This window comes from Zalophus californianus, chromosome 9 (assembly GCF_009762305.2).
Source record: "Zalophus californianus isolate mZalCal1 chromosome 9, mZalCal1.pri.v2, whole genome shotgun sequence".
Lineage (NCBI taxonomy): Eukaryota > Metazoa > Chordata > Mammalia > Carnivora > Otariidae > Zalophus > Zalophus californianus.
In genome coordinates, this window is record NC_045603.1 from 26,372,501 (window position 1) to 26,396,992 (window position 24,492).

At 36.2% G+C, this 24,492-nt stretch overlaps 1 protein-coding gene across 4 annotated transcripts in view; it reads left to right on the plus strand.

Annotated features, from left to right (window-relative positions):
* The window catches only part of CEP83 (centrosomal protein 83), a 137,684-nt gene that overhangs the window by 49,067 nt on the left and 64,125 nt on the right, over positions 1 to 24,492 (plus strand). For 3 of the 4 annotated variants that reach the window (XM_027594072.2, XM_027594074.2, XM_027594075.2), the window contains exons 2-5: positions 4,781 to 5,054; positions 5,733 to 5,883; positions 14,583 to 14,675; positions 17,029 to 17,160. In XM_027594072.2, coding sequence (XP_027449873.1) covers positions 4,882 to 5,054; positions 5,733 to 5,883; positions 14,583 to 14,675; positions 17,029 to 17,160 — 549 coding nt within the window. In that variant the 5' untranslated portion in view covers positions 4,781 to 4,881. Of the gene's footprint in view, positions 1 to 4,780; positions 5,055 to 5,732; positions 5,884 to 14,582; positions 14,676 to 17,028; positions 17,161 to 24,492 lie in introns of those variants that run through there. The other variant, XM_027594073.2, reaches the window with a different exon arrangement.

Here is a 24,492-nt window from a genome sequence, read left to right on the forward strand (position 1 = left end):
TTAATATTCTGTCATACACACACACCCCATGTCTTCTTTATCCGTTCATCAGTCGATGGACATTTGGGCTCTTTCTATAATTTGGCTATTGTTGATAGTACAGCTGTAAACAATGGGGTGCTTGTGCCCCTTTGAATCAGCATTTTTGTATCCTTTGGATAAATACCTAGAAGTGCAATTGCTGGGTCTTAGGATAGTTCCATTTTTAACTTTTTGAGGAAACTCCATACTGTTTTCCAAAGTGACTACACCAGTTTGCATTCCTACCAACAGTGTAAAAGGGTTCCTCTTTCTCCACATCCTCACCAATGTCTGTTGTTTCCTGAGTTATTAATTTTAGTCATTATGACAAGTATGAGGTGGTGTCTGATTGTGGTTTTGATTTATTTTTCCGTGATGATGAGTGATGTTGAGTATCTTTTCACGAGTCTGTTAGCCACCTGGATGTCTTTCAGAAAGTGTCTATTCATGTCTTCTGCCCATTTCTTAACTGGATTATTTGTTGGATGTTGAGTTTTTAAGTTCTTTACAGATTTTGGACACTAGCCCTTTATCTGTTATGTCATTTGCAAATATCTTCTCCCATTCCATTGGTTGCCTTTTAGTTTTGTTGTTTCCTTCACTGTGCAGAAGGTTTTTATCTTGATGAGGTCCCAATAGTTCATTTTTGCTTTTGTTTCCCATGCCTCTAGAGACATGCCTAGTAAGAAGTAGGTGTTGCCAAAGTCAGAGAGGTTGCTGCCTGCTTTCTCCTCTAGAATTTTGATGGTTTCCTGTTTTACATTTAGGTCTTTCATCCATTTTGAATTTATTTTTGTGTACAGTGTAAGAAAATGGTCTAGTTTTATTTTTCTGCATGTTGCTGTCCAGTTTCCCCAACACTTTGAAGAGACTGTCTTTTTTCCATTGGATATATTTTTTTGAAGATTTTTTTAAGTTTTATTTATTTGAGAGAGAAAGCACACATGCATGCTCATAGAGGGTTAGAGGGAGAAGGAGAGAAGCAGACTCCCCACTGAGCATGGAGCCTGAAGTGGGGCTCGATTCCACGACCTAGGAGATCATGACCTGGGTCAAAACCAAGAGTCAGATGCTCAACCGACTTTACTGCTTTGTTGAAGATTAGTTGGCCATACGGTTGTGGGTCCTCCTTTTATTTTATTTTATTTTTCATCCTTATTTCTCTTATATTCTTTTAACTTATCTTCTAATTACTTTTTTTTTAAAGATTTTATTTAATCATTAGAGAGAGAGTGCGCATAAGCAGGGGGGAAGGCAGAGGAAGAGGGAGAAGCAGGCTCCCCGTGGAGCAGGGAGCATGATGCGGGGCTCGATCCCAGGACCTGGAGACCATGACCTGAGCCGAAGGCAGACGCTTAACCATCTGAGCCACCCAGGCACCCCTTCTAATTACTACTTTAAGCTATGTCTTATATAGGCTGTTATGCTTGCTCATTGAGTTTTTACTTTTGGTTGTAGAATTTTTCAGTTTTAGAGATTTCCCTTGGTTTCTTTTTATGGTTTCTTATTCTCACAAAATTCTCAACCTTGTTTTCTATTGTCTTATATACAATAATGTAAGAAAATTTCTTTTAGAATTGTTGTTTAATAATTCTGATAGTGAGGCCCTTTTGTCTATTGTCTTTTTGCTTTTTGTAACTTTAATTCATGTCACCTTATCTTCCCAGGTACTTGAGTTTTAAAATAAAAAAAAATTTTTTTATTTTGTCACATTTATTTGTAAAATTGTTTTTTAGAGCAAGTTGCAGCCTATTCTAATATCATTCATCTAAATTACCCTTGTTAGGAATAATAAGGGCAAACCTTTAAAGTCTGTATCGAAAATGAAAGGGGTGTTCACCAGGGCTTCTCCACTCCTTGCTGGTGTAATCTGTGTATCTTTGAATTTGAAGACTGTCAGCAGGCATTCAATCTCCCAGCCACCTCTCTGGAACTGGCAGATGCCTCTAGGGGAAGAGTGGTCCCAAATGCCAGTCTCATCTTTCTGCATCCACATCATCTCCTGTTCCCATTTCAGTAAATATTTATTCTTTTGTTAGTTTCCATTGTCTTCAGATTATTAAAACACATGTCCAGCTTTTCTTGTCCTAAGCAGGAGGCTTGATCTAAATTACCTTTTCCTTTAGTACTGGAAGTGAAGACTATCTTCAGATTTCTTGGTGTAAGAGATTGATAATACATTTCCCACGGTGTTTGAGGTAGTTGGGGTTTTTGTTTTTAGCTAAAAGCATCTTTATATAATTAGCATAAAAGATACAAGTTTGTTCTTTGTAAGCTTGAATATAGAATTGTGGAACTACTTTTGAAGGTCAGAGAAAGAATTAATGTTTTATGAGGCCTTTCTGTCTATGTTACTAGATATTTATTTGGAGGATATCATATTTTCCAAGATTATCATTGATAAATTGATTATTACTGGACTGGAGAACTGAATATATGTTCAGAACACTAAAAACAGATATAAAGTTTATTCTGACCTTGGTAAGACTTGTGCAAATGGACTGTTTCCTGTGATTCTGAAATATTCCTAGAGGAGAAAAGTCTGAAAATGACTATTGGCAGATGCAACCCAGGAGTTCATAACTTTGAGTCAAGAAGATCCCGGAGGGTACACATATGTTTGCAATGGAACTAGAATTGGAGATGAGGCTGTGAAAACTAATAATGGGAAACCTCGTTAAAATGAAGATGGGAGATTCAGCAAGGGGAGCTCTCACTCCCTACCACTCGTAGTCAGTTGTAGACCCAACAGGAAGATATGTACTTGATTTTGCACCTGGTTGCTCCTTTATGATCCCAACTGGAGGAAGATACTTTTTTTTTTTAAGGTTAATAAGGTAATGGTGGTAGTGATTGAGAAATGGCTATCCTGCAATTAGTCCTGAAAAGCACTTGTAGTAGATTTTAATGCCAAAAGGGAAGGATTTAAATCATTTTAACCCTGTTTTCCTTAAATTTCCAGGTCTTTGTGAATTTTATTTGCAATGGGACTGAACTTCCATTTTAAAGTAGGAGTTAGAATATTTACTGTCAACTGGAATAAGAAAAAAAAATTATCATTTTATCTTAGAAATCTTTGTTTCATTGGTAGTGGGACTGAAGAATAGGTCTTGGTTTTTCTTATGTCGTTTAAGCTTTTAGCTAATTAAAATTAAAACCCTGGGACACCTGGATGGCTCAGTCGGTTAAGTGTGTGCCTTCAGCTCAGGTCATGATCTGGGGTCCTGGGATCAAGTCCTGCATCGGGCTCCCTGCTTCATGGGGAGCCTGTTTCCCCCTCTGCCTCTGCCCCCTCTCTGTCTGTCTGTCTGTTGTGAATAAATAAATAAAATCTTAAAAAAAAACCTTATAATATCTTTTGGTGGTATTATTACAAATTATGAAGTAAGTTTATTGTGTGTTTCTATCTTTTAAAAATTACTTGGATGAAAAAGCAGAGTCAAAATTACATGCCAGGTTTTTTTTTTTTAAGATTTTATTTATTTGAGAGAGAGAGAATGAGAGATAGCATGAGAGGGAAGAGGGTCAGAGGGAGAAGCAGACTCCCCGCCGAGCAGGGAGCCCGATGCGGGACTCGATTCCGGGACTCCAGGATCATGACCTGAGCCGAAGGCAGTCGCTTAACCAACTGAGCCACCCAGGCACCCTTACATGCCAGTTTTATGATCCAGTTAATTAATTCCCTGACAAATAACTTACTTTTGTTAGGATAATGTTGTGGCAGCTGTTACAAACAGTGCATTGTTGCATGTTTAACATGAGTAAGAAGTAAAGTTTTCTTGGAGGACTTTGTCCCTTCTATTAAAATGTGATTTGACAGGAAACCAAAGTAACTTCAATTTTAGTTTAAAAGTCTTCTTAGGTAATATGCAGACATCACATTAATTTATCAGAAATGGTATATTAAAAGAAAGACTGAGTAATTTGATGGTTGGTTTTTATGTGCTAAAGATCTTGTAGTAGGAAAAGGTATTTCATGATGACTCATGACTGAGGGAGATGCTATTAGAAAAAAATACATATAATCTTCACAAAGATTCATGAAGCTAAAGGGGAGAGAATTATTTTGATGAAAACTTTTGTTTTTAATTATTTACAATAAGAATACTCTGTCATCATTTTTTTTAGTTCTAAATATAACAAACAGTTACTTTCATAATCCTGGATCAGTGCTTTTGGGGATAGCTGAAGTGATTTACTTTCCTGTTCTTAGTACATAACACATAGATGATTAACATTTTTGTGTTGACTGATTTCTCATCTGAGTCTGCAGCATGAGTATAGTTCACTTTGTGTCAGATAAAAGACCCTTTGTAGCATTAATCACATAGTTACTTGGTGAAGGTCATCTTTGTGAAGATTATAATTTTCTCCAACCATTTGTCAAGTTCTAAGTGGCTTTTCTCTGATTTCAGAGTATGGATTTTGTAGTAGGATCATTCTATGAAGTTTACCGTAGTAGCTTCAGGGAATATCCATGGTTTGTGAATCCGGGAGTACCTAAATTAGAAAAGTCAGTAATTCTAGTTAGGTTAATAATTGAAGATGTGATGTTGATGGTCACAGAAACTTAGTGTGGAGTAAAGAAAATGTGTTAAGGTACGTTTCAACTTTGTTCTTTTTGTTTTATGAACAATTAAAAAATCGGAAAATTTGGGTTTTGTTATAGAAATGATAGTTGAATAACAAGAAGGGATAAAAAGAATGTCACAGTGAATGAGTTTAATTCATCACTAACTAAGTGCATTTCTCTGTGCAGGTATAATTTGGCATCCTGAGAGTCTGTCTTAGGAAGAAGGAAGTGGAAAATACCCTTGGAAAAAAGAAAGCTAAGACAAAAAGGAAGCCACTTACTTTTACATGGTCAACTGCTCACTTACCAATATGGATACTTTTCCCACTATTTTTCCTCCTGGTGGAGACAGCGGGCTGACAGATTCTCAATCTGAGTTCCAAAAAATGTTAATTGACGAAAGGTTACGATGTGCACATCATAAAACTAACTATCAGACTCTTAAAGCTGAACACACAAGGTAAATTGCTTAAATTTGGAGTTAAGGGGCTTTATTAAGAAAATTATTTTTGTCTGAACGTTTGCTCTGGAACATACAGTATAATTTTGTTAGTTTGCAGTATATACATTTAAAACTTCTTGGGGTGCCTGGGTGGCTCAGTTGTTAAGCCTCTGCCTTCATGCTTAGGTCATGATCCCAGGGTCCTGGGATTGGGCCCTGCATCTGGCTCCCTGCTCTGCGGGAAGCCTGCTTCTCCCTCTCCCGCTCCCCCTACTTGTGTTTTCCTCTCTCACTGTGTCTCTCTCTGTCAAATAAATAAATAAAATCTTTAAAAAAAAAAAAAAAAAAGAACTTCTTTAATACAGTGAAAGTTTTGCTTTAAAATTACTTTAGTCAAAACTAAACTAAACATGGTCCCAAGTGTGCTATGAATTTATAAGTCTTGTTTTGAAAGTAGCAAGACATATAAAATGTCTAGGTGGCTAAGTGTGTTTTTCCTTTCCCCCAAGTAAAATTGTATTAATAAACTATAGTGTTAATAATTAAACTCTATAAAGAAAAGAGGTTTATGAACTTAATGGGATATATGAAATTGGTCTTGTTCTGTAGTGTTGGTTGACCTCACATAAAGTAGTGCAATTAGGATAAAGCAAAGGATATCCTTAAAGGTGAATTTTTTCTTTTTTTAAAAATCAGATTGCAAGATGAGTACATAAAATCACAACATGAACTAAAGCGCCTGTTAAATGAAAAGCAGACTCACCAGGAAAAATTTCAGCTGCTGCTTGAAGAGCTAAGAGGGGAATTAGTAGAGAAAACTAAAGACTTAGAAGAAATGAAACTGCAGGTAAGAAAATATATTTCAGTTAGTACTATTGGGGAAAAAATTTCCTCTGCCCTTCAGGGTCCTTCTAAACTGGACTAAGAATCAAATTGGCATGAGATTAGATTAATAAGAGAAATCAGATTTAGTTTCAACAGTATGCAGAATCCACACAAACATCACAAACATGAAATTCCAAAGATAGGCAGCAGTAGGCTTATATGACATCCTGAGCTAGGGAGACAGGTCAAGTCTGGGGATACAAAGGGAAAGAAGATCAGTAGCAGGATGGTGAGAGGAGATGTTTGGAAAACAAAGGTTGCCCTGTTAAGCAGATAAATTTCTTAGGTAAAAAGGAACCTCTGTTAATAGCTCTCTTCTTGGTATAGCCTCTCCTTTCCAATTAAATTGAGGCAGTTGAGAGGGAGGTAAAGAGCTTTTCCTAAATCTGCTGGGTTTTGATTGCTTTTAAATCAAAACAGTCTTCATGCCAAAACAGCCCATCCTGGGGAGGCCTGCCTTTTGCACCTATGATACAAAAGTAGCCTGATGTTGCTAAATTTGGTGAATTCTGCCTACATTCTTAATGAGTATTTTGCTGTTGTCCACGTGGTAGAATTTAATATTCTTTCATATATTCTGGAATTTTAGCTACCATGTGGGATTTAGCCATGAAACTATTGTTTCATGTAAATTTGTGTTATATTACCTGTTCTGATTTAAATATTTCACTATTCAGAATAATTGCGGGAAAGGCCAGTTTGAATTGATAAATATTGAGAGTTAAAAATATTTTTTTAAAGTAAAAAGACTGATATTTATTAAAAAATTTTTTATTACTGAAGTGTAGTTGACAAGACTGATAGTTATTTTTAAGGGACTTCTTAAAAGACTATAAAAACAATATGTGCACTTATTTTATGTGTGCAGGGTACAGTAAATGGAGTTTCTAGAGCAGAGGATAGTACTACCGTTTCATTTCTCATTTGCCTAGAGAGGAGACCAAAACTAAACTTACTGTAGCACCAGTCAAACTTATTATAAATTTCAAATTAGTAGATATTAGCAGTCATATTTTCCTGTGTTCATTTAATCTCTAAATGGTACCAGCTGTGTATTTCTTTTTAGTGCTTGGTACAAATGATAAGTATTTTTAATATTGGAGTCAGAAGTTGATAGGGGTAAAAAGCTACCTTTTCAGTCATCTAATATGGCATATCGCCCAATTCATGGATTCCTTTGACAGCAGTGTTAGAAGTTGGTTATTCAGTATCTTTTTGAAATCTTCCATTGTTGGGAACACCACCACTAAGCTTGGGTTGGAGCCTGTATTGTGGTATTTTATTCTTAGGTGTATTTAGGACATTTAAACAAAAACCTCACATATAGGAGTTGAATAGGCAAATGTAATTTAAGCCTATAGAATTGGTGGATTAATTTGTTTTGCAAAAATTGAGAGGCCATAGAAATGAGAATCTGTGAGCACTGAATCCAAGGAATGCTTCCAAGTATTCTTCTGACACTGTAGATATAAACACTCTAGTCTTCTTTAGCTTATTGTTTGCATGTGCTTGGTACAAATAAGCATGTCTCCATGTTAGTTTGAAGAAACAGGAATTATATTAATATCAGACAAAATTTACTTCAAGACAAAAAGTGTCACTTAAGGTAAAAATGTCATTTTTATGACCAAAAAAAGGGTCAGTTCACCAGTGAGAACTTTGTTGAAGGTCATCATCTTCAACAAACATCTGTTTTTATGCCTTAGTTTTGTCATGTGGTAAAGAGGATAAAAGTTGTTAACAGTGGTTTTTGTGAGGACTGATGAAATAACATATATTTTTAGTATAATGTCTGACACATAGTAGATACTCATGAATGATGGCATTTATTCTCTTTGAATGCAGGCTCCGTAAGGGCAGGAACTCTTTCAGTGTGTCTTCAGTGCTCAAGTAGATTTCTGTTTGTATTTATATATTTTATAATATGTTAGCAAATTTTTGTAGAATGAATGACATGAAGAAGTGGAATAAATGAATGACTCGGAATTGAGGTTCATATATAATGCAATGTTCTTTCTTGTCTCTTATGTACCTAAAGCTTCAGCATCTTAGAGTTGATGATCCTCTCATTGTTTCATATCTGTAATGAGTTAACTTGTGTCCGCCAAAAAATATGTTGAACTTCTAATGCCCAGTACCTCAGAATGTGACCTTGTTTGAAAATAGTCTTTGCTGATGTAATTAGTTAAGATGAGGTCATACCGAAGGATGATGGGCCCTTAATCCAATGTGACTGGTGTCCTTCTAAGAAGAGGAGAACAGACACAAAGACAGAAACACAGGGCGAAGGGCAGGGAGTGAGGTGGGGTGAATGTCCTGTCATGACAGAAGCAGAGATTGAAGGGCTGCAGCTGCCAAGGAAGGACAGGGATCAACAGCACACCACCAGAAGCTAGGATGAGGCAAAGAAGGATCCTTCCCTTCAGGGAGTGTGGCCTTGCTGACAACTTGATTTCGGACTTCTAGCCTCCAGAGCTGTGAGACAATAAATTTCTGTTGTTTTAAGATAGCCAGTTTGTGATATTTTGTTGTCGTAGCTGTAGGAAACTAATACACCATTCAAAGCCAAATTCCTTTTTGGAACATTTGTGACACAGGGATCTTAATTATTCTCTGCCTCAGTGCTTTCAGTGGGAGAGAACTTAGTGAATGTTTAAAGTGATCCAGTTCCATTTATGGATTGGAGCATGTTAAGTATTTTCCCTGTCCTATTGAAATGAAATCATCCTCCCTGTAGCCTCTCTCTTGGTTCTTGTACTGTTCCTTGGATCTACACAAAATAACTTTAGACATTTCTCCATGTGATAAGTTCCCAGATGTTTGCTGACAAATATATTTTGTCTGGTAAAGTTTCTGTTTTTCAAGATAAACATAAGTGGTTTCTCTATTGTATTTATCTGGCAAAAACAAACTAAAATAAAGATCTATATTATGTACGCATGTTGAAGCTAAATTTAGCTATTTGCTTTATGGATGTCAGCAATTTGTATGAGTTGAATAAAATTAAGTAAATTCAACAAAGTAGAAGCAATAAGAAATATGCTAGAAAATGTTTATGAAAGATGATTATTTTCAGGATATACATGTATTTTGTCTACAAAATGCCTTTTCTGAGCTAAGATTTAATATCCCTTTGGCTTTTATAGAAAAATGATATAAAAGATAATCAATTAAAGAATATTTCTGTGTCACTTGTGTAGTTGTAGTGAATGGAAATAATAGTAGTGCCTAATTTATATGCTGATTGTAAAGATGAAATGAGTTAGTGCATAGAAAGTGTTAGTACAATGCTTTGATATAGAAAGTGGATAGAACATGTTAGCTGTTGTTATAGTGTTATTATGTACCATGTTATGAGTTATTTGATAATATTTCTGTTAAAATTTTAAAAGTTACTTTACCAAAAATTTATATGCTTTCTTTGTGCCAGGCAATGGAAACTATGTAACCCAGTATGTTTCCCATTTTAGTTGGAGGCTAGGAAGCTCATAGCTAAATTTATTATTCAGTTTGTCATTATTTTTTTAGGAATCTCTGGCACAGCAATATCTGCCTTCTTAAATTAAAACATTCTTTGAAAAATAGTGGTCTATTTTATATTATTAACATGACAAGTGGTATAATATAGATTTAATATAGGTAATGACACATGGACTGTTGTATGATAAAGCATTCTTGTTTCCTTTGAGACAAGTGGTGGCAGTATTCCATTAGAAGTCTAAGATGCAGCATACTTTTCTCCTAAAATGACATGGGGAAAATCCTCTAATTCTGTGTCTTTGGTGTATGTGTGCTTTGGCAGGGTTGGGAGGGAAGATAGATTTTTCTTATGTGTGTGTGCTTGTTTTTTATAAGATTCTTAGGAGATAACAAAAAGATGTTGTTGAGATTTTTTTTTTTTTTAGTTAGAGACCTTATAGATTACAGGACTCTTGTGTAGTTACCAACTTCAGTGTTCTTTTCTCCTTTGTGTGGATCCATATTTCCTTTGGTACCATTTTCCTACTGTCTTAAGGACTTTCTTTAACGTTTGTAAAGTAAGATCTATGAGAAATTTTTTCAGCTCTTATATATCTAAAAATAATTGATTTTAAAGATAGTTTTGCTGAGTATTGATTTCTAAGTTGACTATTTCCCCCCCTAGTACTTTAAAGATGTTGCTCTTCTGTCCTCACTTATGTTGTTTCACATAAGAAATTTGCTGTCATCTTTATCTTTGTTCTGTGTATACAGTGAGTCTTTTCTTCATGGCTGCCCTTAAGATTTTCTCTTTATTGCTGATTTTGAGCCATTTGATTGATATGACTTTGTACTTCATATTTACAGTGCTTAGGGTTTATTGAGCTTCTTGACTAGGTGGGTTTACAGTTTTCATCACCTTTAGAAAATTTTTGTATGTGACTTCTGAAAATATTTTTTTCTGCCTCCTCTTTGATCTCCTTTGGGGATTCCATTATTAGGCCACTTAAAACTTTTCCCATAACTCACTGATGCTCAGTTTATTTATTTTCAATCTTTTTTGTCTCCTTGTTGCATTTTGGGTAGATTCTGTTGTCCTGTCTTCAAGTTCACTGATCTTTTTTCTTCTGCAGTATCTCATCTTCCATTAATCCCATATAGTATATATATTTCATCGCAGAAATTGTAGTTTTTACACTGAAGTCCAATTTAGATTTTTTTAATAACTTCCTTATATCTACTTAACATGTTCAGTCTTTTCTCTAGCTTTTTGAACATACGGAATTCAGTTATAATAACTATTTTAATGTCTTCGCTAATTCTAACATCTGTATCACTTCTGGGTTGGTTTTGGTTGATTGATTTTCTTGTTTATTGTGGGTAGTATTTTCCTGCTTTGCATGCCTGATAAATTTTTATTGGATGCTAGACATTGTAAATTTTATATTGAGTGCTAGATATTTTTGTATTCTGATATTCTTGAGCTTTGTTCAGGGACAGTTACTTGGAAACAGTTTCATCTTTTTGGGTCTTGCTTTTAACGATTTGTTAAGTGAGAACAGATTAATATTTAGTGCTCACTACTTGCCACTGCTGAGAACATTCTGAGTACTCATTTCTCAATGAAATGAAGGTTTTCAGTCTGGCTTTTGGAAAAAGGAACTATTCATAGCTCTGTGTGAGCTCAGATTACTCATCCATCTGATTCATTCTTTTCCTGGCCTTAATTAAATATTTTCCTTACATACATGTGCTGATCGGGGTACTCTTCTGAATGAGCCTTTGCAGATCTTCATAATTTTCTCTGCCACCCTCTTTTCTGCTACCCTGCTTGTGACTCTAGCCACACTGCTCTCCCTGGATTTTTGTTCCATTTGCTTTTAAGTCAGAGAGTCCATCAGATTCTGCCTGGATATCCCTTCCTGTGCATGGCCTGGAAGCATTCTCAAAGCTTACTTTCTTTGTTGTTTGTCTCTCAGGGATCTTTGTTGCTTAATTATACCCACTGTCTTGAAAACGTTTGATTTTTGTTTATTCCTTTATTTGTTTTAGGTAGGAGAATAAATCTGATCTCTATTATGCCATCTGTTGGAAGTGGAAGCACTTTTATTTCTAATTGGTACTTGTTTGAGATTTCTGTAATTAAAGGTTAAAGTAGAAAGGGTGGTTGTGTTGCATCCTCACATACCCATCAATACTTGTTTTATCTTCTGACATCCCTCCTCTGTCTTTTCAACCCTTCTGGATTATTTTGAAGCAAATCATCTCAACTCTAGTATTTTAGTATATATCTCTATTATATACCAAGGTAATCTCTCATTTATTTTTTTTTAAGATTTTTTATTTATTTATTTGAGAGAGCGAGAAAGAGAGAGCGAGCACATGAGATGGGGGGAGGGTCAGAGGGAGAAGCAGACTCCCCGCTGAGCAGGGAGCCTGACGTGGGACTCGATCCAGGGACTCCAGGATCATGACCTGAGCCGAAGGCAGTCACCCAACCAACTGAGCCACCCAGGCGCCCGGTAATCTCTCCTTTAAAAGCATAGCCACAGGGGCGCCTGGGTGGCTCAGTTGGTTAAGCGACTGCCTTCGGCTCAGGTCATGATCCTGGAGTCCCGGGATCGAGTCCCGCATCGGGCTCCCTGCTCAGCAGGGAGTCTGCTTCTCCCTCTGACCCTCTTCCCTCTCGTGCTCTCTCTCATTCTCTCTCTCTCTCAAATAAATAAATAAAATCTTAAAAAAAAAAAAAAAAAAAAAAGCATAGCCACAATACCATTATCATACCTAAAAGTACTTATTCCCTAATGTCTTTTAATATTGCATCTTTGTTCACATTTCTCTAATTTTCCCAGTTTTGCTTATTTTTTAAGAAAGATTTTATTTATTCAAGAGAGAGCATGAGCGAGAGAGTGAGAGAGAGCATGAGCAGGGGAGAGGGGCAGAGGGAGAAGCAGACTCCCCGCTGAGCAGGGAGCCCAACGTGGGGCTCTATCCCAGGATCCCAGGATCATGCCCTGAGCCAAAGGCAGACACTTAACCAACTGAGCCACCCAGGTGCCCCCAGTTTTGCTTATTTTTAAAGTTGTTTTGTTTGAAACAGGATCTAAATAAGGTTTATCTATTATTCTTTACCTTTTCATTACCACCCCTTCTCACTTGGGACTCTTGATACTATCACCCAGACTCTTGACATCATAAACCAGATTATAATAAGAGCTTTCTATGTGATTTCCCAGCTCCATCCACTGCCTCCCCCTCTCCTGCCCTAGTCACCAATTTTCTCCCACCAGAGGTTTTGATCCATCTTGCTTCTTCCTAAAATATAGATATGGTGATGCCATTCTTAAGCTTGAATACCTTCAGTGAATAAGCAAAGTACAGAAAAATGTGATAGTATGCCTTTCTTCATGTAAAAGTTAAAAAGTGGTGTATATGCTTATATATTTGTATGTTGTTTCAAGAAGGATATATAAGAGGTTAGCCATGATTGCTTCCTAAGAGGGAAACTGGATAACTGAAGGAAGAAGACTTAGTCTTTTAATACTTTTTTTGTTTGAATTATGTATGTAATTATATTTATTCATTATAAGTAACTACTGTTGAATACTGAGTAAATTATAAGAGTCTGAATCTGATATTTAGGAATCTTCTACTTGTAGCTCGCATCTCTTTCCCTTTTGTTCCCAGCCAGGATGTAGCTCTCATAAGTGGCATTTGGAAATGTTTCAGCATGGCCTTGATTGTCACAATATTTAGAGGGCATCAATGCACAAGGATCCAGGATTCTAAATTGTCTGTAGTGCTTAGTGTGCGGTTCAATCCAAAATGCCTTTAGCTTACCTTTGAGGAGCATTTTTTTTTCCCCCAGGGAATTTAAAATGTTATCCATTCTTAAGTTTCTGGTTCTGTTTAAGCTTTAGTTTTCCCATACCTTTGATGTGCCACTATTTCTATACTTAATATTTTTTCTGTTGGTCTTTACCTGTCTGATAAGCCTATATTGGTTATTTTTATAGTTATTTGTATGTATGTTATTTTTCATATGAGAGTTTGAACTTCTTATGGGGCAAGAAATTCTTCCTGTGAGTTTTTGTGATCTTTACAAAGTTAGACTGTGTATGCTTCAGTTTCTGTAAAAAAAAAGGGGGGGGATGATAATATAGCTACATTGAGGATCATTGCAGGGATTAAATAAGTTAGTTAATGCATGGAAGATATTTATGTTATATAGATTATATAGTATGTTGCAGAATGTTTTGTATGTAGTAAGTATTCAGTGAAGTTTTTGGACTGTTCGGAGTATTGATGAATAAATGAATTGAATTAAACTGAATATTACTCTTCATTTTCAGAGGTTAATGTAAGTACATACTAGGTTTTTTGGGTTTTTTTTAATATTTATTTGACAGAAAGAGACACAGCGAGAGAGGGAACATAAGCAGGGGCAGTGGGAGAGGGAGAAGCAGGCTTCCCGCCAAGCAGGGAGCCCGATGCAGGTCTCGATCCCAGGATCCTGGGATCACGACCTGAGCCAAAGGTAGACGCCCAATGACTGAGCTAGCCAGGCACCCCTTCCATACTAGGTTTTTGTTTGTTTGTAATTTTTTTGTTTATAATTGAGTTATCCTATGTGCCCAGGCAGTGGTGTGAGGTGTTGGGAACACATCATGGTGAATAAAGACTGTGTTTGCCCTTCAGGAGCTTACATAAATACTTAAATCATTTTTTGAAATATGAGTTCTATAAGAGAATATAACAGGGAGGAGCCATGTTTTGGTGCTCAGAGTAAAAGTCAGCCTTTTCTGATTGAAAATAAGTCTGAATAATTCTCTGTGGTATACCAGATTATTACACCTTTGTTTTGATTGCTTTAGGAGATAGACTGTTAGCCATTATATAAAACATGGTAACCTTAGCTGCCAACACAGTTATTCCTAACAGTCATCATAATAATAATCAGTTACTATCTTTATCTCATGTTAATGGAATTTTTGACATCTCTGAGAGCCTGAAATTGAGATCTTCAAGTATTGTTTCAAATGATAGTTCTATTTACATAGTGATTACTGTAGAATTAGGTATATTGTGAAATTTCTATGAATTGGATTTTATTGTTATAATTAAGCATTGCAATTTGGTGTATTCTTGATTTTAGTATTTGTGATTTTATACTTAGAATGCTTTTTTTCCTCTACATACTAGGTATTAACTCCACAAAAGTTGGAATTGTTACAAGCCCAAATACAACAAGAATTAGAAACTCCAATGAGAGAACGTTTGAGGAATCTGGATGAAGTAAGTAATTTATATAGAAGGAACTGTGCATTTATCTTTATATGCCTGATCAAAAGCCCCATTCCCTTATTCAGAAACCCTGCAGTAGCTCCCCTTCTAACTCAAGGGGCTTTTAGGGCTGCAAAAGACCAGATCCCATTATCTCTCTGACTTCCTTTCCCCCATCCATATTGGCCTCTTTGATGTTTCTTTGGCACTCCAGAAATGAAACAGATCAAGAATCTTTGCTATAGCTGTTACTTCTGTCATGAACAGTTTCCTTCCATGTATCTCTTAGCCACTTCCTCATTTCTCTTTTTTTTTAAGATTTTAAAAATTATTTATTTGAGAGAGAGCACACGCATGTGAGAGAGCATGAGCAGGGGGTGGAGGGCAGAGGGAGCTGAGCAGGGAGCCCAACTTGGCACTCGATCCCAGGATCCTGGGATCATGACCTGAGCTGAAGTCAGACGCTTAAGCAACTGGGCCACCCAGGCGCCCCTTTCTCATCTCTTTTAGGTCTTTGCCGAAAGACTTTGCTCTCAATGAGGCCTACTTTGTGACCAACCTGTATCTCCATTTAATATTGCTTCCTGCCTTTCCCATCACTTCTTTTTTTTTAATTTTTTATTGTTATGTTAATTACATTACATCATTAGTTTTTGATGTAGTGTTCCACCATCACTTCTTAGACCTTTAGATCCCCATTTACCCGCTCTACTTTTTATTTTTCTCTAGTACTTATCCTCTAATATTCTGTACATTTATCGTGCTTATTATTTTCTTTATTACCATCTCTAGAATGTAAGTTGCATGAGAGGAGGAACCTTTATCTGTTTGGTTCACTGTATATTCTAAGTTCCTAGCATGCAATAGGTGCTCAGTTAGTATTTGTGGAATGAAAGAGTGTATTTCATGCAACCTCAGAAAAATTAAAATTTGTTACGGTTTTCCTTCAGACTGAAATGTTTCCTTCCTCTTATGAAATTTCATGTTGGTATAATATGATTAAATGTTTAATAAATGGAATAGGAAAAGACAACATATATTAAGTACTATGCCAGACAATTTATATATGTAACATTATTTAATGAATAGGCTGGGCCTTATACATAACACATGAATATTGTCCCCTTCAAAATGGACCACTTTGGAAAGCTGTAGTCTAATGATGCTGCCATTACACAAAGTAGTTGTAGAATCCACTTTTATAAATGGCTTATTGGCTTGGTAAAGTCATCTTTTGAATATCCTCCTGGTGGGTAACCAAAGCATTATGGTTGGGAGTAGATTTAATTTTTGGATTTAAACAAAGCCACTTAGACCTAAGGTTAAGTGATCAAGTTAGTTAAGTAAAAGTTTTTTTGTTTTTTTTTTGTTTTTTTGTTTGTTTTTTTTTTTTTAGTAAAATCATGAAACCCATTTTCTTGGTTTGTTAAACTGTCTTGGAGAAATCTTTCAACCGAAGAGTTACAGTGAGCTGAATATTTTAGAAGGTGTTCTTATTACTTAATTTCCTGACGAATGTTGAAATAGCATCTCCTTCATCTTCTCTATTGCCTAAGTTCTTACTGATTTTAGAATGCCAACAACTTTTGTAGTGTTAGTAAGCAGAATTGGAACATACCAGAGATTCACATGTGTTCTGGTTAGTCAGGAAAGTTGGTGCTACATATATTCTTTAGACTGGTGTGTTGAACTGTCATTGTCATACTTGATTGAACCTTAAGTTATTGTACTAAATATTCAAATAATATTTTATCTACTTAGAATTCATCCTTTTAGGAGGCTATTTTATATTTTACTATAGAGTTAATTTTTAAAATTTAATTAATTTTGAAAGGTATGCTACATTATTAAATATTATTCTATTAGGCCCACAGGTCAAAACTTTTGATGTGCTATTTGTCTTTATTATTGTGAGAATCAGTGAGTAAATAAGGTAAATTGAATGGTAATTTGCTTTATTGGCACCTTCTCAAGACTGTACTGATTCTGTATGTAGGATACTTGCCATAAGATTTTTCCAGGGTTTAGGGGCACCTGGGTGGCTCAGATGGTTTAAGCGTCTGCCTTTGGCTCAGGTCATGATCCCAGAGTCCTGGGATTGAGCCCCACATCGGGCTCCCTGCTCAGCGGGAGGCCTATTTCTCTCTCTCACTGTGTCTCTCTCTGTCAAATAAATAAATAAAAATCCTTAAAAAAAAAAGAATTTTCCAGGGTTTATTTATATTTCTGTTAAGCTTACTTTTTGCTTTTTAGAATGGCTTTCAACATAATGCACTTTAAAATTATATTTGCAAAAGTGATTTTTGGAGTGAGTACAAATTTCATTTATAAACGTGTCATAAATTACAGTCTCCTTTTAATTTAGGAAGTGGAAAAGTATAGAACTGAATATAATAAGCTTCGCTATGAACATACATTTCTCAAATCAGAATTTGAACACCAGAAAGAAGAATTTGCACGTACTTTAGAAGAAGAAAAAATAAAATATGAATCAGAGGTGAGTGATTATGCTAGTTTAGTCATTAGCCTTCTAGTCTGTAAAATTTTATGATTTTTTCTAAATTCTAAGAATTGATTGCATAATTAAGTTTCACTCATTAATGGTAAAGTATTTGGCATGATATTCATCTGTTCTACAGTAACATTGTTTTTTGTGAACATTCTTTGTGGCTGTTAACTTTTCCTCTTTTGTTCCTCGTTTATTTTGCCCCAGTCAATGGAGATAGTCTCTTTTCTTTCATAGCCAGAGAGACAGACTTCTTATTACAAATATAGTTTGTTTATATGACTTTTTTATGTAGAACTGTCCCCCTCTACTTTTTGGAACCAAACCACGTCCAGAAGAGCTCTGGCTATCAGCCCATGTACCTTGTTTCTACTGACAGAAATAAGGGGTTTATACTTTAGGGCATGCCCATCACATTCAAGAAGTGTACTTTGTTCTTTCTGACATCTACAACTGCAGAATTTTCTCTCCACCGCCTACAGCATGTTCTCCTACTCTATCTCTACTGCTTAGGCAGCCTTTCTACTCATTTTATGTTTCATCTCCTAATTTTGCCAAAAATGAAATTTGTGTTTATCATTCTTTATGGACTTATATGTGATTTTTCAGGATAAAAAGAAATATCAGTTTGGTCCTGCTATATTCAAATAAGAAATCTAACACCAGTGGAATTTGTAAACAACAACAAGAAAAAACTTGGTATCTGTAGTTATGTGAAATATTCTTTGTACAAACGCATCTGCATTATGTATTTATTGCATCATCCTTATTTGGAATTAAGAATTAGAATACACTCACCTTCCTTTACCAATTACTAATTGGATCAAACTGATCTATTCATTATTTTTTAACTTTAAATTCAATTAGCCAACATATAGAACATTATTAGTTTCAGATGTAGAGTTTAGTATTTCATCAGTTGCATGTAACACTTAGTGTTCATCACATCACATGCCCTCCTTAATGCCCATCACCTAATTACCCTATCCACCCCTCCCCCAGCAACCCTCAATTTCTTTCCTATAGTTAACAGTCTTTCATGGTTTGTCTCCCTCTCTGATTTCTTTCCATTCCGTTTTTCCCTCCCTTCCCCTATGATCCTCTGTGCTGTTTCTTATATTCCTCATATGAGTGAAACCATATGATAATTGTCTTTCTCTGGTTGACTTATTTCACTCAGCATTGTACCCTCCAGTTCCATCCACTTTGGTGTAAATGGTAAGATTTCATCCTTTCTGATGGCTGAGTAATAATTTCATTATATATTATCCATTCATCTGTTGGTGGACATCTCCACTCTTTCCATAGTTTGGCTATTATGGACATTGATGCTATAAACATTGGGGTGCACATACCGCTTCGGATCACTACATTTGTATCTTTGGGGTAAATACCTAGTAGTGCAATTGCTGGGTCATAGGGTAACTCTATTTTAAACTTTTTGAGGAACCTCCATACTGTTTTCCAGAGTGGTTGCACCAACTTGCATTCCCACCAACAGTGTAGGAGGGTTCCCCTTTCTTCACATCCCCGCCACATCTGTCATTTCCTGACTTGTTCATTTTAGCCATTCTGACGGGGTGTCAGGTGGTATCTCATTGTAATTTTGATTTGTATTTCCCTGATGATGAGTGATGTTGAGCATCTTTTCATGTGTCTGTTGGCCATTTGTATGTCTTCTTTGGAGAAATGTCTGTTCATATCTTCTGCCCGTTTCTTGACTGGATTATTTGTTTTTTGGGTGTTGAGTAGGATAAGTTCTTTATAGATCTTGGATACTAGCCCTTTATCTCGTATGTCATTTGCAAATATCTTCTCCCATTCCGTAGGTTGCCTTTTAGTTTTGTTGACTGTTTCCTTTACTGTGCAAAAGCTTTTTATCTTGATGAAGTCCCAATAGTTCATTTTTGCCCTTGCTTCCCTTGCCCCTGGAGACGCGTCTAACAAGAAGTTGCTGCAGCCAAGGTCGAAGAGCTTGCTGCCTGTGTTCTTCTCTAGGATTTTGATGGATTCCTGTCTCACATTTAGGTCTTTCATCCATTCTGAGTCTATTTTTGTGTGTGGTGTAAGGAAATGGTCCAGTTTCATTCTTTTGCATGTGGCTGTCCAATTTTCCCGACACCATTTGTTGAAGAGACTGTCTTTTTTCCATTGGATATTCTTTCCTGTTTTGTTGAAGATTAGTTGACCATAGAGTGGAGGGTCCATTTCTGGATTCTCTATTCTGTTCCATTGATCTATGTGTCTGTTTTGGTGCCAGTACCATACTGTCTTGCTGATGACAGCTTTGTAATAGAGTTTGAAGTCCGGCATTGTGATGCCACCAGATTTGGTTTTCTTTTTCAACATTCCTCTGGCTGTTCGGGGTCTTTTCTGGTTCCATACAAATTTTAGGAGTATTTGTTCCAGCTTTGTGAAATATGACGATGGTATTTTGATAGGGATTGCATTCAATGTGTAGATTGCTCTGCGTAGCATAGATTTTTAACAATATTTATTTTTTTTTTTTTTTTTTTTTTTTTTTTTTTTTTTTTTTTTTTTAAGATTTTATTTATTTATTTGAGAGAGAGAGAATGAGAGATAGAGAGCACAAGAGGGAAGAGGGTCAGAGGGAGAAGCAGACTCCCTGCTGAGCAGGGAGCCCGATGTGGGACTCGATCCAGGGACTCCAGGATCATGACCTGAGCCGAAGGCAGTCGCTTAACCAACTGAGCCACCCAGGCACCCAACAATATTTATTTTTAATTACTGAGCAAACTGCTTCATGATTGTTTGATAAGTAAGAAGCTATATGAACATTGGAACATTTGAGTCCATTGGTAATACAGTACTAGAAAACTATAAATATTTATAATAGCCTTTTTTATTAAAAACTTCTGAGCAACTCTATTCACATATGATCTCTTGTTATAATAGTCACTGCGATGAAGCAGGACTGTATTATTTTATCCATTTTAAAATGAGGACACTTGAAGCATAAGGTAAGCAACTTCCCCAAAGTCTCACAAAAAGTCAGCAGCCAAGTTTACTATAGAACTCAGGTGCCCCAACTACCAGCCTGAAGTTTTTAGTTTGGTGTGGCAATTTCAAATCATTGGTAATTTCAATTAGGAGCCATCTAAAAACTAATTTTGTTCAAGAGATCTGTCAGTTTATACTAATGATGATGAAAGGTTTTGAATCTGTAATCATGACAGACTTAAAGGAATTACATTTAAAAATCTTGTGGAAAATAGGAATGAAAAAGATTTCCAGCCTAAAAGTTGGTTTAGTGTATTAAAGAGTAACCAACCACTGAGGTTAAGGATACTGGTCCTTTAGTTTATATTTTGCATTTAAAACCTAACGTTGATGTTTATCTGGTAATGATTATTTGTATTCTCTAGTTTCTTAGTTTTATTGTTTTTCTAAAGAATGAAACTTGCATCTGAAATCTGATGACTAATCTATTTTTCACCCATGAAAGGCCAAATAATATTCATTAAAATTTTTAAGGGCTTACTGGCATCATTAGTTTTCCTAATTTAAATGTCTTATGGAGAAATCTGAAGATAAACAGCTAAGAAGCCATAATTTGTAGAGGCTAGAAAAATAAAACTTTCTGATAAGACCAAAGTTCTTTTCTTTCTACTTCCTGATTGATTATGCAGGAACAGTATTAATTAGTGGATAATCGGGTATTTGTTCTTTCATTCCATCAGTTAATCTTAGTGATATGATTGTGGATCATGAAACAGCATTGAAACTTCAAAGAAAAGCCTACTCTTGCCCTCTGCCAATTTTACAATTTAAACTGGTATAAAATATGTTAGTTTGTACTAAAAATAATTGGCTTTTCTTGCATTCAGGATTCACATAATACTTGTGCATTTTCACTTTTTTTTTTAAAGATTTTATTTATTTATTAGAGAAACACAGAGAGGGAACACAAGCAGGGGGAGTGGGAGAGGGAGAAGCAGGCTCCCCTGCCGAGCAGGGAGCCCGATGTGGGGCTCTATCCCAGGACCCTGGGATCGTGACCTGAGCCAAAGGCAGACGCTTAACAACTGAGCCACCCAGGCGCCCCACATTTTCACTTCTACAGATAAAAGAAGTAACTGAATATTCTTTACTGTGTTCTTAGGTGAATGCTTCAGGAAGATTTTGTTAGTGTTTTCATGAGAAGCACTTTAGTGATTCACATTTTCCTCATGATACTCTGAATTAAAAGGAATATATGAAAGTAGATGTCTTTATCTTATAAGTAAGATAATGTCATGATTTCTCAATGCATTCAGCTATAAGAACATATTAAGTCTGGGACTTCATACAGATGAAATTCTGAAGTTGTATGTATAGGCATTATTCAAAGTGGTACTGTTGTGTTTTACTATGTTATTTGGTATCTAATTTTATATTCTGCAAATAGTAATGAACCATACAAAGAGTTATAGGTATAGGTTATTATACTGGTCGACTGAATGAGTGCAAGAAGCAGGAATAATTCAGTGGGGAAGTATGTAGATTTTGAGAGAGGGGCAGTGAGTACTGCATCATATGGAAAACTTTAGAATGACAGTTATTATAATGACAAGTCCCTGAGATTATTCCATCTGGCTTTCCAAACTGAGCTGTACCTTGGGTTTTTTTTTTCCCTTAAGATTTTATTTATTAGAGAACAAGTGGAGGGAGGGGCAGAGGGAGAAGCAGATCCCCCGACTCCCCATGGAGCAGGGAGCCCAACTCAGGATTCGATCCCAGGACCCTGGGATCATGACCTGAGCCGAAGGCAGACGCTTAACCAACTGAGCTACTCAGGTGCCCTTTTTATTTATTTATTTGAGAGAGAGAGAGAGCAAGCGAGAGAGAGAGAGGGCGAGCAAGCACATGCGCACGATCCGGGTGAGAGTCTGAGAGAAAAGCAGACCCCCTGCTGACACTCAACTGACTGAGCCACCCAGGTACCCCTGTAACTTGGTTTTTATGGGGCTGGTGAGAAGCCAGAATTCCTGTGGCAGAAAGGAGAACTTTTCTGGGTTCTTGTTACCACATGCTATTTTTTCTTACAACACTGTTAGCACAAAACTGATAATCGTTTTCAAGTTTTGGTCTTTATTCTGACACACATATCAGTAGACATCATGAAACCTCTTAAAACACATCCTAATTTTGTCCTGGTATGTTCTGAAGCTCTAGGTGGCCTATAAGACTCCTTTATCTAAAATATTCCAAGTTCTCTGACTAGCACCCTTCTCAGATATTATAAACCATATTATAATAGGCAAAAGTCTCCCACATTAAAACTAAGGTACCTCCCAATGGTTATTCTCTGGGATGGATTTTGGCAAACCTTTTAGAAGGGCTCTGTGGAATCTTACTCATTAAAATTCTCTGTATGGGGCGCCTGGGTGGCTCAGTCGGTTAAGCATCTGCTTTTGGCTCAGGTCATGATCCCAGAGTCCTGGGATCGAGCCCTGCATCAGGCTTCCTGCTCAGTGGGGTGTCTCCTTCTCCCTCTCCCTCTGACCCCTCCCCCACTCATGCTCTTACTTGCTCTCTCTTAAAAATGAATTAAAAAAATAATTCTCTATATGGATACAGTTTAGACTGTCTCAAAAACTAAACTTTTTACATGTAAATTTTAAAATGTTGAAGATATTTACTTAATGTGACATTGAGAACTGAACTGAACTTCTGTGTGCCTCAGTGTCCTTATTTGTAAAATGTTAACAATAGTATCTATCTCATGGATCTGTGAGATTTAATAAATTAGTATGTGTAAAGTACTTATATAAGTACTTAGCACATAGTAAATATTCAGTAAATGTTAGCACATACTCAAAATTTTGGAATATATGATCCTATTGTTTAGCATGCTGGAGTCTTCAGTGTCAAGTTTGTACTTTAGATGATCTAAATAGTTCCAGGGCATCTCTCATTTCAGTTCCTCTGCCCCCCCACCTTCATCTCACTCTAGCATTTGGACTGCTCTGCTTTCAGGTGCCCTGTGCCCTGGTGGCATGTGTTTTATTATCCTTATTCTCTTGTTCGGTCTCAATACAATTCTTTTTAAGACACAGTAAACATCAGCTCATTTCCCAACAGTTCTTGTATTCCATTCCCTAATCTTTCTGTAACTATGTCTGGGGGGCAAGTACGTAGTTCTAGGAATTGCTTTCTCTCTGTAACTATCTATCTTTTACTAGGAGAAAATAAGGGTATAAGGAAAGGAAACTATAACATCCAAAACTAAATTAAAATATGAACTTTAGATTTGTAAATAATTTAAGTGCCACTTTCTTCTCAATATAAACAAATGACAGTGTTTTTGTATTCCATCATTAATTTAGGAAAAATTAATTCTAGTTCATATAGGGGAAGTGGGGAAACTTAGGAGAAATATAAAAAAGGTCAACTAATTTGATTTTAAAAACTGAGATCTCAGAACATGGAACTTCATGTGCAAAACAGTTACCATAATGCCTGACACATAGTAAATGTTCAAATTAATGGTGTTACTACTGTTAGTACCTGACAGCATTAATCATAGTACTAATTATCATAATAAACATAGCTGATATTTTATAGATTTCAGATTTGTAAATGACAAGCTGCAGAAGTTGAAAAAGTAAAATACATAGAGGTAGGACACAAATTCATACTTAGTTTATTGAGAGAATCACTTTATATATACTTATTTGAATTCTGTCAGCTGTGGGAATTAGTCATTATTCCCATTTTATAAATGAGAAAACACTCATGAAAAAACACTCACGAAGCACTGAGAGATTAGTCCAAGGTTATAAAGGTAGTGGTTGATAGAACCATGATTCACATCGTCTGGGAGTTTCTGTTTCTGCCCATGTTGGAGTAATAGGGACTGAATTTTCCTAAGGCCTCGCCTAAAAACTGAGACAAAATATAGGAAACTGTGGTGTTCAGACACTGGAAAACAGGTAGTACGAGGTGCAATGATCCCTGAAGGAAGGAAAACAAATGAAGTAAGCCCTACGATTGCCCCATATTATGTCCGTCATAGTGGAAAGGCTTTACAGTGCATGGTGCATTGAGTGCAAGACTCAGAAGGGTTTTACTTCAGTAGTAAAGCCAAATTAGCCCTACACTAAAGGCTACTCTGGTTCTCCCTAACAAGTGTAAAAGCAAGATTTGAAAGGATCGAACTATTTCTGAGTAATTTAAAAGCATAACAGAATGAAGATTTAAAAGTATGTAAAGGAATCCAGAAGAATCCAGCAATGGAAAAAAAAAACCAACATAAAATTCACAATGTCAGACATCCAATAAAAAATGACTGGGCAGCCCAGATGGGTTCCTAAGTGAACT